At 40.7% G+C, this 20,339-nt stretch overlaps 1 protein-coding gene across 2 annotated transcripts in view; it reads right to left on the bottom strand.

The window, feature by feature from the left end:
• ppp1r9ala (protein phosphatase 1 regulatory subunit 9A-like A) overlaps positions 1–20,339 on the bottom strand; it is an 88,883-nt gene that overhangs the window by 8,229 nt on the left and 60,315 nt on the right. For both annotated transcript variants that reach the window (XM_073047206.1, XM_073047205.1), the window contains 6 exons: positions 14,926–14,973; positions 14,579–14,730; positions 10,700–11,048; positions 6,759–6,840; positions 5,357–5,428; positions 4,954–5,152 (listed from right to left, as the gene is read on the bottom strand). In XM_073047206.1, the coding sequence (XP_072903307.1) occupies positions 4,954–5,152; positions 5,357–5,428; positions 6,759–6,840; positions 10,700–11,048; positions 14,579–14,730; positions 14,926–14,973 (902 nt within the window). The remainder of the gene's footprint in view (positions 1–4,953; positions 5,153–5,356; positions 5,429–6,758; positions 6,841–10,699; positions 11,049–14,578; positions 14,731–14,925; positions 14,974–20,339) is intronic.

The following is a 20,339-nucleotide window of genomic DNA, read 5'->3' as shown; positions in this document are numbered from 1 at the left end:
ATCACCACCATATCCGGTTCTATTACCTCCCCATTTCTGCATTCTACTATGCCAGGAAGTGGGTCCAAGGAGGTTGGCACAAAATCCTATTTTTTCCTGGCGTGGTGTTGTGCTGTGCCAGTATCATAGTGTGAATTACTCTGCTACTCAATGTGGATAAGCTGGCTGGGAGGACTGGTGTTACTGATGGTAAAGTTATCTCTTCATCTTTCTCATGTCAAAGCTGTCAATCTTTGGGAATAATTCCTAATGTTCTGACATTTAGAAGAATTTAAAAAAATAAAGATAACATTAAAAAAATTACATTTACTAAAGATTCTTGAAAGTAACTTATTTATTCTTGCATTCTTTCTATAGTCTCTATTGAAATGAGTTGACTTGTGGAACTTGAGTCAGCTCTAAGCTGCTTCAAAACTCATGAACAGATTCCTTGATGCAACTGCTGGTGTATTTTAGGAAGTTTATGATCTGCAAACAGATGCATGCAGAACCCAGCAGTGCAGTATGCTTACAGATTTGCTCTGCATTTGAATAAACAGATGTTTGTACACCAAATTTACTTAATTTTATATAAAAACAGGGAGTGTTAGAAATAGTTTCAAGTAGCTCCAACAACATTCCACCACCAGACATACATTCATTGGCCACTTTATTAGGTACAGCAGCTCAATAATACAATATTCACTGGCCACTTTATTAGGTATGCCTGCTCATTAATGCAAATATCTGATCAGCCAATCATGTGGCAGCAACTCAATGCATAAAAACATGCAGATATGTTCAAGAGGTTCAGTTGTTGTTCATACCAAACATCAGAATAGGGAAGAAATGTAATCTAAGTGCCCTTGACCATGCTGGTGCCAGACCACGTGGTCTGAGTATCTCAGAAACTGCCGATCTCCTGGGATTTTTAAGCACAATAGTCTCAGAGTTTACAGAGAACTGTGCAAAAAAAAAAATCCCAGTGAGCAACAGTTCTATGGGTGAAAAAGCATTGTTAATGAGAGAGGTCAGAGGGGAATAACCAGGCTGGTTCAAAATGACAAGAAGGCAACAGTAACTCAAATAACTATGCATTACAATAGTAGTGTGCAGAAGAACATTTCTAAGTGCACAACAAAGTACAAAGATCAAGTAGAGCACAGAAAACAACACAATGTGCAAACACAAATATAAATAAATAGCAATAAATAACGTGAGCACGAAATAACAAGATAAAGAGCCTTTAAAGTTAGAACACTGGTTGTGGGAGCATCTCAAGAGATGAGTGTAGTTATCCCCTTGTGTTCTAGAACCTGATGGTTGAGGGGTAGTAACCATTCTTGGAGCTGATGGTATGAAGCCTGAGGCTCTTGTGCCTTCTACCTGATGACTGCAGTGAGAAAAGAGCATGGCCTGGATGGTGAGGACCTTTGATGATGGATGCTGCTTTCCTACTTTAGTGTTTCATGTAGTTAGGCTCAATGGTTGGGAGGGCTTTATCCATAAAATACTGGGCTAGCTTTTGTAGGATTTTCTGTTCAAAGGTATTGGTGTTCCCATACCATGCTGTGATGCAGCCAGTCAATACACTCTCAACGACACATCTAAAAAAGATCGTCAAAATTTTTGATGGGATGCCAAATCTCCACAGACTCCTAAAGAAGCAGAGGTGCTGTTGCGCTTTTTATGCAATTACATTCAGTCCTATGATGCATCTAGGACATATCTTGTGAGATAGAAACACCCATGAATTTTAAGTTAACCTCTTCACCTCTGATACTCCGATGAGATCTGCCTTATGGACCTCTGGTTTCCCTCTCCTGGAGTCAACTACCAGTTTCTTGGCATTACTGACAGTGAGTGAGAGGTTGTTGTTATGTCACCAATCAGCCAAATTGTCAATCTCCCTCCTTTTCGCTGATTCATCACCACCTTTGATATGGTCCACAACAGTAGTGTTATCAGCAAACTTGAATAAGGCAATGGAGTTGGGCTTAGCCACAGTCATAGGTGTAAAGTGAGTAGAGCAGGGGGCTAAGCACACAGCCCTGTGGTGCACCCGTGTTGATGGAGGTCATGGAGGAGATGTTGTTGCAATCTGAATTGACTGGGGTCTGCAAGAGAGGAAATCCAGGATCTAAATGCACAAGGAGGCATCAAAGTCCAGGTTTTAGAGTTTTGAGGGGATGATGGTATTAAATGCTCAGCTGTAATCAATAAAGAGCACCCTGATGCATGCATCTTTACTCAACAAGTCAAACCTTGAAGTGGATGGGCGATAGCAGCAGAAGACCATGAACATACGCTCAGTGAGCACTTTATTCGGTACCTCCTGTACGTATGTATTTCCATCCTTCCATACTAACCCCTCCCCTTCTTAGAGCACTTTCATTCCTCTACAGGAGACTCAACACTCATCTTCACTTTTGTTTTCCTTTCTACCACCTAGGGACACCAGTCTTCCCAGGTGAAGCAACAACTGATTTCCACTTCTTCCAATCTACTCTGCTACATTTAGTGTTCACAAATATGCTCTCCTATACTGAGAAATTAAACTCAGATTAGATAACCATTTTGCAATACCCTCCTTAAGTATCCAGGCCTTTGGGATAAAGAGGCCCTGAAACGTTGTATCATTTAATTAGATCAGTCCTGATCTACACCTAGTGGGTGGATTCTGAGACAACTGACAGGAACCTGGGGAGAATAAAGAATGGGATTAATATAAGATTAGTGTAAATAGGAGGAAATCTGCAGATGCTGGAAATTCAAACAACACACGTAAAATGCAGGTGGAACACAGCAGGCCAGGCAGCATCTATAAGGAGAAGCACTGTCCACCTTACAGGCCTCAAGTCCTGACGAAGGGTCTCAGCCCGAAACGTCGACAGTGCTTCTCTTTATAGATGCTGCCTGGCCTGCTGTGTTCCACCAGCATTTTGTGTGGATTAGTGTAAATGCTTGTTTGGCATTTGACGTGGTAGGCCGGAGCGTCTACTTCTGTGCTGTGTATTTATGAGTCTTCCTTTCTACATGCTATCAGTGGTATGCTCATCTGCGTGGATAAACAATAGAACATCAGCTAGAACTACTGTTTGATTTACAAGCAACAGCTAAGCAGAGAGAACCTAGCTTTGAAGTAGTTAAATGTGGACTTCTGTGGACAAAGGAAGAAATGCATTCCATCATTTTCAACAACTACATTTCAAACAATTCAACAATAATCAGCCTGATAACAATTTAATAATGCTTCATTTTCAGTACAATCAAGTCCTATATGTTAACTAATTAAATATCAGAGTAGATTATAGAGAAGAAACTGCACATTTGTTACTAGCTTATGACCACAGAATCATTTCAGAAAAATCAGTAAATTATTCCCAAGCTCACACCAAATCTTTTTCGAAGAATGGTGTACTTGAACAATAGCAAGCAGAATGCCAACATCTTGTACTTGTCACTTGTTAAAGCTCAAGGGTTTCATAAGGGAAGTTTTATATCATCAGCAATTTTATCCACAGATACTTGTTTTTTTAAGACCTTTTAAGCCTCCAGGCTCTGGTTCTTTTTCCTTCATCTCATGGCACCACACATTTCTAGATCATACTGCCAAACTCATCTGAATTTGAGAATCTATTATTGTTTTGCATTCTACTGCTATTATCTAGCATTTTTCTCCTTGCAGTTCAATGCTGGCATTTGATCTCCGATCTCTCCAATTTTATCACAATTCTTAGGTACTGGCCTCTCATTTTAGACAACTTCATATTTCCCTATTCTCTGTGCTCCAGGTCTATTTTACTCAATGCCAATGGCAGCTTTAATTTGTAGTTACTCTTAAGGATTGTACATCACTGTACAACGTGGGAGAACATTCATGTCTTGGCCATAATTCTTCCCAGAGCACCCAATCATTTAGAACAGCTGGCGGCAGGAAACAGCAATGTCACAAATGAAGTTGGACTGAGGACAGTGAGGCACTGTGGATAATGGACTGCCCAGTATAGTGGGTGAGTGTTCAGTCACCTCTAATTTAGGATAATTGCTAGTCTAGGAAAGCAAATGAGTGAAACAATGAGCCATCCCATTAAATTGTCATCAATTCTTCTTCCCCCAGGGAATCTTGCAAAAAGTGTTAGAAACCAAGAAACAAAGCTGGGACTTTGAGAACGAGACTTTAGATATGAAATGCCCGCGGGACATTAAACAGAATTAAATTGCCTATGATATGCACGCAAGGAGAATTCACAAGAAACAGTAATCATTTGTTTTTTTAACTTTTGAATCTTCCTGCTAGATTCAATACTTGGGTTGAATGAGAATGATACCACTGGGGAGACTTCATCTAATATAGCCCAGGGTTTGTTTTTATTTAAAAGTTAAATGCAGTGAGATTCATGCATCAAAAAACCGACTACTGCCATTGCATTCTGGTTTATGGCAATGGATCATTGCTTAATTTACTTAACCTTAGTTTATTATATATACATTCTAGTTGACAAATCCCCATTTAATACAGCAGTAATTAAGTATATTTAGCAATTAGCACACAAATATTCAGGACATCTTATTTGTAATAGTTAATTTAATTATTTTTCACCTTTTACGTGTCAAAATCACAAAAAGAAATTTACCCCTGTGTTTTAAAAAAAAAATAAATCTAATCTTGGAAAACTTTTGCTCTTATGCTGAGAATTACTACCACAGTTAGTTTGGTGAAGCAGCCAAGCACAAACCAATAACTGATATTCTCGGTCACCACAGTAAACAGTAATTATGGATAACTATAATCCTTTTCAGAGCCTTAAATTCCTTTCATTGCTAAGTACAACAGTAAAACCAACTGTAACAACACCAGGACTAACAGTTTTTAAATTATTCAGCTACCAACTTGTATTAGAAGATTCTTTGAAGATGACTTTATTTTCACTGCAAGAAAGGGACAAATATCAATTTTCTTTTCCAACTTACTATATTTTTAGACTTTTCTTTATCCTGTTCACTAGAAATGTCATGCGAACTTGAAGGTGATGGAATGCTGTTGTCGGAAGTTGCAGCTTCTTTACGACTATCCCCAAACCAAGAAAAAGGCATGCAAGTTGGTATAGACGAAATTGAATCTGCGGCTGAAAGGTTACCACCTGACCTTTCAAGCAATTCTTTTGATCCCCTGACAAACAAAAACAATGGTTAATAATCATCATATTCAAGATCCAAATAACAGGATGAGAAAAACAAGCAGCTCCCATCAAAATTATTGAAACTATGAACATATATTATATACTTACAATTTTTACATAAATTTAAACATCAGCTGTGTCATGGTCTCATATCTGAAAGATTAGCAGGTTTAATTTGTAGCAAGATACAGTACCTGTTACCAAGTGAAGTGCTTTGGTCTTCCTTATCTAATCTCTTGCCCTTTCCACCAGATTTTCTTAATCCACTTTTATTCAAGTTAAAGAGAGATGAGGAAGAAAAGAAGGAAAAAATATCATTATATATCTCCACTACTGCTGACCAACAGATATGACCTAAAACAATTAAAATTGACTTCTGAAATATCATTTACTTTAAAATAAATATTACTTGACTTTTAGTTTCTGGTACCTGAAATTATATTCAATTGAAAATATGCTTTTACATTGCTATTTGTTTAGTTTAGATCACAGGAGAAAACAAGATTAACTGTTTATACTACTGAGAAGAAAAACAGTCAGATTTAGTGTAACACCCAAAATACTGGAGGAATTCAGCAGATTTAATTTCCTGTCACAGATGGGAATACAATGCTGATTCCCAATTCTAATTAACTAAATACTCTTCTCAATCACTGTTGAACAAGTTGTTATTAAGCCTCAACTTTGGTGGTGTAATGGCATCAGCACCAGACTTCGAGGCAACTGTTCCCAGGTTTGAATCCCGTAGGTTCTTTGCACACTTTCCATCTGTGCTGGGTTGAGCATCGAGCTAGCAACCCAGCCTTGTAAAAAACGGAAATGGCCAAAAACACTACTCGATGCGTCACGGGTGCAACAACAAGCAGTTTCTCAGGACCGAGGTTAATTTATTTCCAGTGTGGTTTGTGCATTTTGATGTGAGGCAAATTTAGGAACTGCAAATCTTATGCAGATGAGGCAGGCAGTTCCCTACAGGATGGTGAGTTTGGTAACTGGGGAGGTGGTCTGTTGTGCTCCTGATGCACAGACTCAGGATTGTCAATATTATCCCATAAGCTCTGAATGTTCATGAGACACAAAGTTTGAAAGGTTTGGCAAATCTCTGATAATCCAACACTCTTGGGCATTCAGTCGTGCTAGGCTAGTAAATTTCTAGATGCTTGGATATTCCTCAGACTCTAACACACTTTTACTAAAACGCTACATGAATTTCCTGATATATGTAAATAGTGAATACAGTTAATCCTTGATTCTTATGGATTAAGAGATGTTTCACAGTAGTAAGTAAAATAAATGAGTATAATGCAAGCATGAGTAAAAGCACCCAGTGATCTTAAAAGGAGCATGGGAAATGGAGTCCAGTTGACTTCAAAAGTAGTGCAGGAAATGATGGCCAAGTGTGTTTATTGGGTGAGTAAGAACAAAGACCATGGTGAACCATGGAGCACAGGAAACAGAACCAGATGCTGATCCATTGCAACTTCCGAACAACAGTATAGTGGATTATTCAAGTTTTACTGCAGTACTATGTGGATACTTAATTCAAAAGCCACAAGGGAAAAATGAGAAATATTTTCAAGGCAATGAAAAACATACCCAAAATCAGCAAATCTTCTCTTGGATTTTCCTGATAAATTTTCACTTCCATTGACTGGCTCGTCTTCACCTTTTTTGCCTCCTGTCAATATGAAATACTGTAATTATATTTGCCGATTTATAACTTTGCTTTTAAGAAGTTATCAATATATCTAGTGCATACAACACAAAGGAAAACCTAAGCACAATTTGAAAAGATGCCTCAAACCATCTTCTGATTTAAAACTTCCATACAGTAGAACAATATATGAACATACATTGATAACAAGGTAATAAATCAGTCATCATAGAATGGCAGAGCAGACTCAATGGGCTGAATGCCTAATTCTGCCCCTAACCTTAGGGTTTAACACTGAATTAAACAACATAGATTAAATAGATTTTCAAAGTAAATTTTTTTGGTAAAGTAGATATATGTCACCATATACAACCCCGAGGTTCATTTTCCTGCGGGCATACTCAAATAAATCTATTGAATATTAACTATAACAGGATCAATGAAAGACAAAAAACAGTGCAAATGCAAATATAAATAAATAACAACAAATAATGAGAACATGAGATAACAAGATAAAGAGTCCTTAAAGTGAGATCATTGGTTGTGGGAACATCTCAATAGAGGGGCCAGTGAGTGTTCAAGAACCTGATGGTTGTGGGGTAGTAACTGTTCTTGAACCTGGTGGTGTAAGTCCTGAGGATACACACCAGGAAGTATCTTCTTCCTGATGGCAGCAGCAAGAAAAGAGCATGGCCTGCGTGGTGGGGATCTCTGATGATGGATGCTGCTTTCCTACAACAGTGTTTCACATAGATGTGCTCAATGGTTGGGAGGGCTTTACACATGATGTTCTGGCTGAATCCACTACCTTTGGTAGGATTTTCTGTTCAAAGGTATTGATGTTTCCATAGTAGGTCATTATGCAGCCAATCAATACGCTCTCCACTACATAATAACCGTTCATCAAAGTTTTAGATGTCATGTCAAATCTCCACAGACTCCTAAGTAGATGTTCTGCTGTGCTTTCTTTGCAATTGCACTTACGTGCTAGCTCCTCTGAAATAGTAACACCAAGGAATTTAAAGTTGCTAACCTTCTCCACCTCTGATCCTCGAAAGATCACTGGATCATGCACCTCTTGTTTCCCTCTCCTGAAGTCTACAATCTGTTCCTTGGTCTTGCTGACATTGAGTGAGAGGTTGCTGTTGTGACACCACTCTAAAAGATTTTCAATCTCCCTCCTGTATGCTGATTCACCCTCACCTTTGTTAAGGCCCACAACAGTGGTGTCCATCAGCAAACCTGAATATGGCATTGGAGCTGTGCTTAGCCACAATCATAGGTATAAAGCAAGTACGGCAAGATGCTAAGCACACTGCCCTTGGTGCACCTGCATTGATCAAGATCGCGCAGGAGATATTGTTGCTAATCCGAACTGACTGGGGTCTGCAAGTGAGGAAATCCAGAATCTAATTGCACAAGGAGGTATTGAACATAGAAAACCTACAGCACAATACAGGCCCTTCAGTCCACAAAGCTGTGCTGGAACATGACCTTACCTTAGGAAATACCTAGGGTTACCCATAGCCCTCTATTTTCCTAAGCTCCATGTACCTATCCAGGAGTCTCTTAAAAGACCCTATCGTATCCGCCTCCACCACCATCACCGGCAGCCCATTCCATGCACTCACCACTCTCCGCGTAAAAAAAAACTTAACCCTGACATCTCCTCTGTACCTAATTCCAAGCACCTTAAAATTGAGCCCTCTCGTACTAACCATTTCAGCCCTGGGAAAAAGCCTCTAACTATCTACACGATCAATGCCTCTCATCATCTTATACACCTCTATCAGGTCACCTCTCATCCTGCATCGCTCCAAGGAGAAAAGGCCACGTTCACTCAACCTATTCTCATAAGGCATGCTCCCCAATCCAGGCAACATCCTTGTAAATCTCCTCTGCATCCTTTCTATAGTTTCCACATCTTTCCTATAGTGAGGTGACCAGAACTGAGCACAGTACTCCAAGTGGGGTCTGACCAAGGTCCTATATAGCTGCAACATTACCACTCAGCTAATAAACTCAATCTCATGATTGATGAAGGCCAATGTACTCTATGTCTTCTTAACCACTGAGTCAACCTCTGCAGCAGCTTTGAATGTCCTATGGACTTGGATCCCAAGATCCCTCTGACCCTCCACACTGCCAAGAGCCCTTACCATTAAAACTATATTCTGCCATCATACTTGACCTACCAAAATGAACCACTTCACACTTATCTGGGTTGAACTCCATCTGCCACTTCTCAGCCCAGTTCTGCATCCTATCAATGTCCTGCTGTAACCTCTGATAGCCATCCACAATATCCACAACAACCCTAACCTTTGTTATCATCAGAAAATTTACTAACCTATCCCTCCACTTCCTCATTTAAGTCATTTATAAAAATCACGAAGAGTAGTGGTCCCAGAACAAATCCCTGTGGCACTCCACTGGTCACCGACCCGTCTACAACCACTCTTTGCCTTCTGTGGGCAAGCCAGTTCTGGATCCACAAAGCAATGTCCCTTTGGATCCCATGCCTCCTTACTTTCTCAATAAGCCTTGCATGGGGTACCTTATCAAATGCCTTGCTGAAATCCATATACACTACATCTACTGCTTTACCTTCATCAATGTGTTTAGTCACATCCTCAAAAATTTCAATCAGGTTCATAAAGCTCGACTTGTCTTTGACAAAGCCATGCCTAATCATATTATGCCTCTCCAAACGTTCACAAATCATGCCTCTCAGGATCTTCTCCATCAACTTACCAACCACTGAAGTAAGACTCACTGGTCTATAATTTCCTGGGCTATCTCTACTCCTTTTCTTGAATAAGGGAACAACATGTACAACCCTCCAGTCCTCTGGAACCTCTCCCGTCCCCACTGATGATGCAAAGATCATCGCCGGAAGCTCAGCAATCTCCTCCCTCTCCTCCCACAGTAATCAGGGGTACATCTCATCCAGTCCCGGTGACTTACCCAACTTGACTGGATGCTTTCCAAAAGCTCCAGCACATCCTCTTCCTTAATATCTACATACTCAAGCTTTTCAGTCCGCTGTAGTCATCCCTACAATTGCCAAGATCCTTTTCTGTCATGAATACTGAAGCAAAGTACTCATTAAGTACCTCTGCTATCTCCTCTTGTTCCATACACACTTTTGCACTGTTAAATTTAGATGGTCTTATGCTCTTGAGGTCAAGATTTTGGAGCTTATTGATTAGATTTGAAGAGATGATGGGTTTAAATGCTGAGCTGTAATCAATAAAGAGCATCCTGATGTATGCATCTTTGCTGTCCAGGGTTGAGTGAAGAGCCAATGAGATGGCATCTGCTATGAACCTGTTGCTCTGGTCGGCAAATTGGAGTGCATCCAAGTTGTCTCTAAGGCAGGAGCTGATATGCTTCACCACTAGCCTCTCAAAACACTTCATCACTGTAGATGTAGGTGCAACTGAGCCTTAGTCATTGAGGCTATCCTGGGTTTTTCTTGGGTGCTGGTATAACTAAGGTCACTTGCAGAACACCACTAGTCATCAACACATCCAATCTTACCTTCTCCCTCTCAAATTGCAGCATGAATTCTATTATATTATGAACACTGCCTCTGAAGGGTTCCTTTATCTTTAGCTCCCGAAGCAAATCTGATTCTTTGCACAACACTAAATTCAGATTTGCCGTTTCTCTAAATATATATGAAGAGAAAAACAGAATTAACATTTCAGGCCAATGACCTTCCTGTTTAAAGGTCATGTACCTGAAGCATCAACTCCATTGAATGCACTTTCAAACACCTTCTGTTTTTACTATTCAGAGTTACTGAAGACACTCACAGAGCCGTTAATAAAGTTTTGATATGAATATTTCAGATATATAGTAATTAAACTACATTTACCATCGCTCTCTTTCTTTTTTCCTTTTATTTCTCGTTTCCTTATCTTTGTAAGAAATGATGAAGGAGAACTTGATGGTGCTGATACTTTGGTAAGAGACTGCTTTGAGCTAGTGCTACTCTCGGCTGTCTTATGAACTGGCGAGGAACATGGTGACGCAGAAGGACTGTGATCGTGCAAACTGATTGTGCTTGCCGCATCAGACTTTTCTTCTACCCCCTCATCTTTCGTAGATGTCTCAGGCAAAGGAACAGACGCATTTTCAATAGCTTGTACTGAACTCAAGCTACTTCGAATGCACGATGCTTCTGCTTGCAGAAATTCTTCATTATTCTCTTCCTCCTCATTATTCTGAAAATTAAGGAAAAAGGATATCAAATTGTTAACATGGGCAAAGTATACATAACATTTGGTAAATCAATCAGATATGGAACAAAGTTATGCCTCTCTGCATAAGGTGGCTCATTCAAGTAAGAAAAAACCCAGATGTATCATATTGACAAGTTTCATGTATTTGACAATGAAAATAGTTTAAAATATGGCTTTCAAAATCAGTTTCTCTTTATAACTGTTTATTTATAAAACAGAGATCAAGCACATTTTAAAAAATATGGGGCCCAAAAATTAACAGTTGCTTCTATCCAAGACTATAAATGAACTCTGGCTGAGGCACGCAGGAGGTGAATAGGAAATATTAATATAATGTTTGTAACTTATAGCTCTGAAAATTTCAATTTAATAAATGGATCATTTGTTAACATTAATAACCTCAAAGCTCCTTCAAATTGGGGACATGATAGAATCTCCAGTGATAAGATGTTGACCTACAACAAATCAAAGTGTAAAATTTTACCTGCTTTCACTGGCTTCACTAGCAAGTAATAACATACCAATACCTTTAAGATGAGAATATGAACATTCAAAATATACATCAAAAACAAAATGTTTGTGAAATAGCATTGAGAGAAATTATTGGTCAGTACTAATTTTTGGTCACATCTAACAATTACTTAATGATGAAAGGAAATACTCCATACTGTAAAGCTTATATTAGAGTTTTAAGGCAATTTTGTATGTTGAATAGTATTAGAAATGATGAACATGTGATCCAAAATATGATTCATTGGAGCTTCACAAATCCATTATCAAGAAGAGCTGATGGACAGCTGAATACAAAATGAAAAGCTTTTATATGTTTTTGAAAACACATGAAATTCATATAGTGAAAGTTTCAAGACTGTAGGAGCACTGGTGTAATAGGAATAACATGAAAGTTCTGTGTGGACTGTGTATACATTTTTTTTGAAAATGTCATAGAAAAATTTTTAAAGTTCTGCACAAAGCTTACAATGATAGACACGCCATTGAGATTCCACGTAAACCGCAAAGTATGGCATTACAAAAGTGCTTGAGAAAATTTCATGGAAACTCCCAATAAGCCAGATTTGCTTCTGCTTTGTTACATAAGTACGCTTGTTCAATTGTTCTCTTGCCTAGAAAGCTGCTGGAAGTGCAGGAAGAACTGCATGATTGTCGGAACCATGGTGATCAAGAGGAAAAATTGTACCACTTCAACAAAAGAAAAGGTGGATAAATTCTGGGTTTCAAAACTTAGAGGTTCAATACAATGAGCACACAAATAAATTAATCATCAGGTGTACAAAATAATGACACAAATTTTCAGCAATTCACTAATCAGATATTTTAGCTTTTAAAGACTGTTATTTTTAATAACTGAATAGGTTTTCATATATAGAAATATCCTAATAGTAAGTTCCAAATATTTTTCAGAAAGTTTAGGATACAGCATTTTTCTTAGCATTTTATCCAAGGCAATTTTTAAGCAATCATTTACTGTAATTAGAAGACATATTAGAGAAAATATATTTAAACCAGTTGCGTGTTATACTTCAATGTTTTTCATGTTGTTTGAGAATTTTGAGCTAATAACCCATTGTGATTTTTTGTTTATTTCTATCAGCTGAAAGTGATCTAAAATGCAGCAACACTAGAACTCTGTCTCATCATTTCCTTGCTCCAGAACTAGCATGAGCAAACTCAGCCCACATACACACAAGTAACACCTAGTTCCTCTTGACACAATTAACTGCAGTTTTCATAAGATTTTCACATAGCCTTGATTAAATATTTTGTTGTTATAAAAACATAGATAGTATGTTCTGATTAAATATTGATGAAATAGTAATTCTTTTTCCACCTCCAAGGGCTCTTCCCAGCTCACTCACTACCCTGAGCATTTTCTGTTTTTATTCAGGTTAGAAGCTTAGGTAGCTTGTCTGGAAATACACAGTTAGGATAAAGGAAGTTGATGACAACAAAGAAATGTGGAAAGTGATATGCCACAGCAAGAACGTCAATTTGGGATTTTCTTTTGTTCTTTGTGTATACATGATTCTGATTTGAATACAAAACCTTAAAAAAAAGGCACAGATTTACACAGCTTGGCCAGGCCAGCACTGAAATGCTGGAAGAAGCATTGTTTGTGGTGTAGTTTTGCTAAGTCGTTGAAAAATAAATGAATGTATATGCAACGGGAGAGTTATTGCAGAATTAATATTTATGGTGAACAAGATGAAATAAGAATGCAGACGATTGAAGATATATAATGAAATTTGGGAAGAAACCATAAAAGTATCAAGGCTTGTGCTAATTAGTCTGCTTTGGGCACTCTTTTACAAAGTGGACATTAAAATCTATGTTATGGCACAACAGCATCATATTAGGAAGGGAGAAAGCATAGCCCTGAATCTATACCTCAGACCATGTCTAGTTCCACATAGCAGAGTACAATGATAAATATTAATTACTTGAAAATTAGTAAGAAAATTCTTGACACAAAGCCATACTAGGCCATGATATACAGTCGGCCCTCCTTATCCGCGGATTCCACATGTGCGGATTCAACCAACCACAGATCGGGAAAACTCGGAAGTTCTCCCTCCAGCACTCGTTGTTTGAGCATGTACAGACTACTTTTTCTTGTCATTATTCCCTAAACAATAGAGTATAACAACTATTTACATAGCATTGTATTAGGTATTATAAGTAATCTAGAATGACTTAAAAGTACAGGCAATCCCCAGGTTATGAATGAGTTCCATTCCTGAGTCCGTCTTTAAGTCGGATTTGAAGTCGGAACAGGTACACCCAGTGTTATTTAGCTTCAGTTAGTCAAACGTTTTTCTTAGTATATAGTACATATTTTACCTTTCTATGCATATGAAACACTTAAGAAACATTGGTATTTCAATAATTAAACCACTGCATTGCTTAGTAATAATTGTAGCTTTCATTGGGGCAGAGCCTTTCACATGCTCCATTAAAATTGTTCCGATCGTTGACCGACTGTAGCCTAATGCTTTTCCAATGACCGAAGGCGTTTCACCTCTTTCCCATTGCTTTATTACTTACACCTTATTTTCAATCGTGATCGTGATTAGTTTCGTGAACAGAAACACTGCAGATTCGGAGCTGCACCACCGGGTCCTAATGTCCACCACACTGAGACAAGTTAAATAAAGTCCGGGGTTCCTCTGGGTCCTAAAGACCACCGCACTGAGACAGGTTAAATAAGGGACTTGAGCATCCGCGTTTTTTGGTATCCGCGGGGGGGGTCTCGGAACCAATCCTCCGCGGATAAGGAGGGCTGACTGTACTTTGCCAAGGGTTTTGTAAAAGCAGAAGCTATTGCATTTTCTAAAGCAAAACTATATAACTCCTTAATTGTATGACGGCATTCTAATCCTGAGACCTGTTTGTAAACTAGTTGGAAAACAGAAGCAACTGTGTTGCAAAAGTGAACAGGACTCAGAAAAGTGGCTTAGAAAATTAATCAAATGATAAGATTACATTGCCTTTACCTGTATTATTTCATTCTCATCACCAGCTCCAAGATATTCCTTTAGTTTTAATCTAGAAGGAGGCTGCCTTTTAACTTTCAAGGCAAGCTGTGCTCTTGCTTTGTGTGAACTTGTATCTAATCGCTTGGTTTTTGGAACAGCCTCATCAAATTCTGAAATGTTAAAATAGAGAAAAGTATAAATTTTAAATTCAGTCGTATCTATTCTTTCGATAGGACGTAGAAGGATACTTTTGTCATCAGACATAAATATAGTCAACTTTAGAAGTCCCTCACAATTGTTATCATTACTATAATTCATAATATTTCCGTCAAACTCATTTAAAATGTCTTGGTATACCAACTTACCACAGATCTTTGAAGTGCTGCTATATTCACACTCCTTAGGTTTTGGAGCTATAAAAATAAAGGAAATGTATTTTAATGAAGACATTTATAAAAATTTTACTGTTCAGTTATGAATATCTTATTGTTGGAGATCATTGTCCATTTGTCCAAAGTGTTAGATCTGCAAAGATGCTAATACGAATTTGAAGTCAAAAGTTTAAAAAAGTGCTCTCTTCCTTTTACTGATAAATTCCAACATTTTGAGAACAATAAATTTATACGTTTCTACACATTCTTTTACTATCGGAGATGGTCCAAAAACAAACTCTGTAAAAGGAAAATAAAAGAAGAGAAACAGATACTTTATGCACCTATACTTATTACAAAAGGAATTCTTATAACTTGGATTATCCATTTCCTTTTTCCACTACCACAGTAAATTGGTCTCAACTGCTGAAATGCAATAGTTCCACCAAATTCTACAGAAGGAAAAAAATCACATTTTTACTATAGCAACTTTTGTGACATTTCAATGTGCTTCACAACTAATAACATATGCTTGAAATATAGTATTAATCGTAATGTAGAAAACAGAATAAGGCCCTACAAATAGCAATATGATAAAGACCTTTGAATGAAGATGAGTGAAAGATAACTATTACTCGGGATCAGTGACAATTTCACCATTTTATTTTGAAATAACTCTGGTAATTTTAAAAAATATTCTGAGAAGAAAGGCATTAATTTTAAACTTCACTTGAAAGCCAATGCTGTGTCAGTCCAGACTTCTGTTCTCCAGTCTTCGGAGAGCGACTTGAACCTACAACCACTTGACTAAGATAAAAGAATATTTACAACAATGCCAAACACAAGGATATTGATATCTTGCACAAATATCTTCACATAGGATGCGTCAGCAGGTAGCCAAACTGAAACAACAGCAATGATCTTTGTATTGTGATAGAAAACCTTTCGTTAGAATACAGCATCTACTTAATCACGTTCACCATACAGTAGTGCTTAACTTTTGCCTTGTGAAAATTTTCACTTTGCAAATTAGCCAATTCATTGCAGCTTTAGTCATGAATGCACAGTGTTTTTATTTACATTCTACCAAAGGTATTTGACTTTGCGGTGCAGGCCATCATTTAATAATCGTTCCTACCTGGGTAATTATATAGAATAGTACAGCACAGGAACAAACCATTGGCCGATGATGTCTGTGCCAACTGCAATGCCAAATTACACCAACCCTATTTGCTTGCCCATGATCTGTATTTCTTCATTCCCTACCTGTCTTATGCCCACCTAAATGCCTCTTAACTGCTACTATCATATCTGCTTCTATCTCCTCCCTTCACAATGTGTTTCAGGCTACTAACACTGTAAAAAAAATTGTCTCCAACATTCCTTTGAACTTTCTCCCTCTCATGTTAAAGCTATTGCCCTTCTGTTATTTTATTTTTCCATCCTAATGAAAAGACTTTGACTACCTATCCTACCTCTATCTCTCATAACACTATGAGGCTCCCCTCTATCAGGCTCCCCCTCTGTGGTGAACTAGATATACCTGTCTGGGCTGCTCCTGTGGCTCCTCCCACAGACCCCCCGCTGACTGCTCCTGTGGCTCCTCCCACAGACCCCCTGCTGACTGCTCCTGTGGCTCCTCCCACAGACCCCCTGCTGACTGCTCCTGTGGCTCCTCCCACTGACCCCCCGCTGACTGCTCCTGTGACTCCTCCCACAGATCCCCTGCTGACTGCTCCTGTGGCTCCTCCCACAGACCCCCTGCTGACTGCTCCTGTGGCTCCTCCCACAGACCCCCTGCTGACTGCTCCTGTGGTTCCTCCCACAGACCCCCTGCTGACTGCTCCTGTGGCTCCTCCCACAGACCCCTGCTGACTGCTCCTGTGGCTCCTCCCACAGACCCCCTGCTGACTGCTCCTGTGGCTCCTCCCACAGACCCCCTGCTGACTGCTCCTGTGGCTCCTCCCACAGACCCCCTGCTGACTGCTCCTGTGGCTCCTCCCACAGACCCCCTGCTGACTGCTCCTGTGGTTCCTCCCACAGACCCCCTGTTGACTGCTCCTGTGGCTCCTCCCACAGACCCCCGCTGACTGCTCCTGTGGCTCCTCCCACAGACCCCCTGCTGACTGCTCCTGTGGCTCCTCCCACAGACCCCTGCTGACTGCTCCTGTGGCCCCTCCCACAGACCCCCTGCTGACTGCTCCTGTGGCTCCTCCCACAGACCCCTGCTGACTCCTCCCACAGACCCCCTGCTGACTGCTCCTGTGGTTCCTCCCACAGACCCCTGCTGACTGCTCCTGTGGCTCCTCCCACAGGCCCCCTGCTGACTGCTCCTGTGGCTCCTCCCACAGACCCCTGCTGACTCCTCCCACAGACCCCCTGCTGACTGCTCCTGTGGCTCCTCCCACAGACCCCTGCTGACTGCTCCTGTGGCTCCTCCCACAGGCCCCCTGCTGACTGCTCCTGTGGCTCCTCCCACAGACCCCTGCTGACTGCTCCTGTGGCTCCTCCCACAGACCCCTGCTGACTGCTCCTGTGGCTCCTCCCACAGACCCCCGCTGACTGCTCCTGTGGCTCCTCCCACAGACCCCCGCTGACTGCTCCTGTGGCTCCTCCCACAGACCCCTGCTGACTGCTCCTGTGGCTCCTCCCACAGACCCCCACTGACTGCTCCTGTGGCTCCTCCCACAGACCCCTGCTGACTGCTCCTGTGGCTCCTCCCACAGACCCCTGCTGACTGCTCCTGTGGCTCCTCCCACAGACCCCTGCTGACTGCTCCTGTGGCTCCTCCCACAGACCCCTGCTGACTGCTCCTGTGGCTCCTCCCACTGACCCCCTGCTGACTGCTCCTGTGGCTCCTCCCACAGACCCCCTGCTGACTGCTCCTGTGGCTCCTCCCACAGACCCCTGCTGACTGCTCCTGTGGCTCCTCCCACAGACCCCCTGCTGACTGCTCCTGTGGCTCCTCCCACAGACCCCTGTATAAAGGCGACTGTGACCTGTTGCCCGGCCTCATTCCCCAGGATGTAGTGTTGTTCATTCTTCCAGTCAATAAAAGCCGATACCTCGCTTCCTACGTCTCAGCGTGAGTTATTGATGGTGCATCACCCTCACCTTCCAAATCCAAGTGTGCCCCTTATAGCTAATACTCTCTAAATTCAGGCAGTATCCTGGTCAACCTTTTATGCATCCTCGACAAAGCCTCCATATCCTTCCTTCATAACTGCACACAATGGTCCACATGATTCATACAGATTAATATGATTTCCCTACCTTTACTCAATGCCCCAACCAATGAAGACAAGTATACTGTACAACAACACACACAAAATGCTAGTGGAACACAGCAGGCTAGGCAGCATCTATAGGAGAAGTACTGTTGACGTTTCGGGCCGAGACCCTTCGGTCAGACAGTGCTTCTCCTATAGATGCTGTCTGGCGAGACCCTTCGGTCAGACAGTGCTTCTCCTATAGATGCTGTCTGGCCTGCTGTGTTCCACCAGCATTTTGTGTGTGTTGTTGTTTGAATTTCCAGCATCTGCAGATTTCCTCAAGTATACTGTATGCCTTCTTTTCTATCCTATCCACTGCTGTTTTCTGGGAGCTATGGACTTGTACCTCAGGACTCCTCTATACATCAATGCTCCTAAAGATCCCATTATTTACTGTAACTTTCTCCTTATTTATGACCTCCCAAAGAGTAACACCCCTCATTTGTCCGGAATAAACTCCATCTGCTATTTCTCTGCCCATATTTCCAACCGATGGATATGCTGCAGTATCATTAGACAGCCTTTCAGTTTTCACAAATCCACCAATTTTCATGTCACCTATAAAGTTACTAATTAGCCTACCTTCATCTTCTATTCGAATCATTTATATACATCACAGACAGCACAGGTCTCAGCAATGATCTCCGCAAAACAGACCTGGTCACAGATCAAGTGGGACGCAGTAAGACATTAGATCACCTGTACCTTTATCTTTTGGATCAAAGTTTCAAAGTGCATTTATATCTAAGAATGTATAAATTATACAACCTTGAGATTTACAGTCGCAAAGCAAGGAACCTTAAAGGGCCCAATTAAAAAATAAAGTCCCAACCCCGCCCCCGAGAAAGAGAAAAAAAAATCATATAGACAATAGAAGCGAGCAACAACAACAGCATTCTGAACCAAATTGAGTCCTTAGATCCAAGTCCCCAGAGCAGCTCGGTGTAGTCCCAAACCCTTGGTATTCAGTTCATCATATTAGTGGGGCAAATTGCCATAAAGTTGCAGACGAAGCACAGCAGCCAGGAGCTGTCCAAAAGCCTTAGCATCATGGAGAGAGAAAGCCCCAGACTATCAGGGCCAGCATTTAAGTTTCCAAAACTCGTACTAGGATCTGGGCCCTGCTGCCAGCGAACCAGAGCCTAGATTTTGCTGCTGAAGGAGCTGTTCTCGACCTCTCCAAATCGGCTCAGTGCCCAGAATGATCCAACCTCACCCGACTCCCTGCCTTTCCTGTCTCTATGGGCTGCGAACCACAGATTGCACCTTGCATTGGGACTCAGGCCTCACTGCAGCCAGTCACTCTGGGCCTTGAACAAGCCATCCATCAATTTGCTTTGGATCTGGATTTCACTGCCGAAGAAGCCATTCTTGACCTCTTCAATTTGGCTCGGTGTTTAGAGCAATCCATCCTCGTACCCAGTTTAGTTGGACAGTTATCGGAACTCCTCTGTCCTACCTTCTCTCCTCTGAATGAATCATCCACTCCGACCAGCACTCCAACTCCAAGCGTGTTGATTTTACAGCACACCACCTGGGCACATCCTGCGAGTTCACTTTGCCTTCACTTGCTTCTTCATTGCTTCCAGTGATAGTTTACAATAATTTACTTTAAAAATGTTATTAATAATGGTTTTAATCAAATCTCTTTGCTTTCAAACTACCGGTAAGCTGTTGCAAGTCTTTGGTAGTGTCATCTTAAACAAGAAGATCAACCTACAGTGAGGGAACCTTGTCAAATATTTTACATGTAGATAACATTCACTGCCTTACCTTCATCAATCACCTTCGACACTTTCTAAAAAGCCTCAAACAGATTGAAAAAAACATCATCTCCCCTACACAAAACTATGTTACTATCTTTAATGCCATGCTTTTCTAGATGTGGGTAAATCCTATCTTAAAGAATCTTGTCCAATAATTGCCCCACCACTGATCTAAAACTTGCTGGATTACTCCTATTACCATTCTTAAACAATGGAACAATATTGGCTATTGTTCAGCCCTCAGAGGCCTGCTTGTGGTTAAAGAAATACAAAGACCACGATCAAAGTGCCAACAATCTCTTCTCATGTTTCCCTCAATAACCTGAAATAGATCCCATCAGCTTCAAGAGACCCAACACAACCTCCTTTT

The sequence above is a fragment of the Hemitrygon akajei genome, chromosome 5, assembly GCF_048418815.1.
Source record: "Hemitrygon akajei chromosome 5, sHemAka1.3, whole genome shotgun sequence".
In the NCBI taxonomy this organism is placed as follows: Eukaryota; Metazoa; Chordata; class Chondrichthyes; order Myliobatiformes; family Dasyatidae; genus Hemitrygon; species Hemitrygon akajei.
The sequence above is the reverse complement of the archived record's forward strand: the minus strand, read 5'-3'. Positions and strand labels throughout refer to the sequence as shown.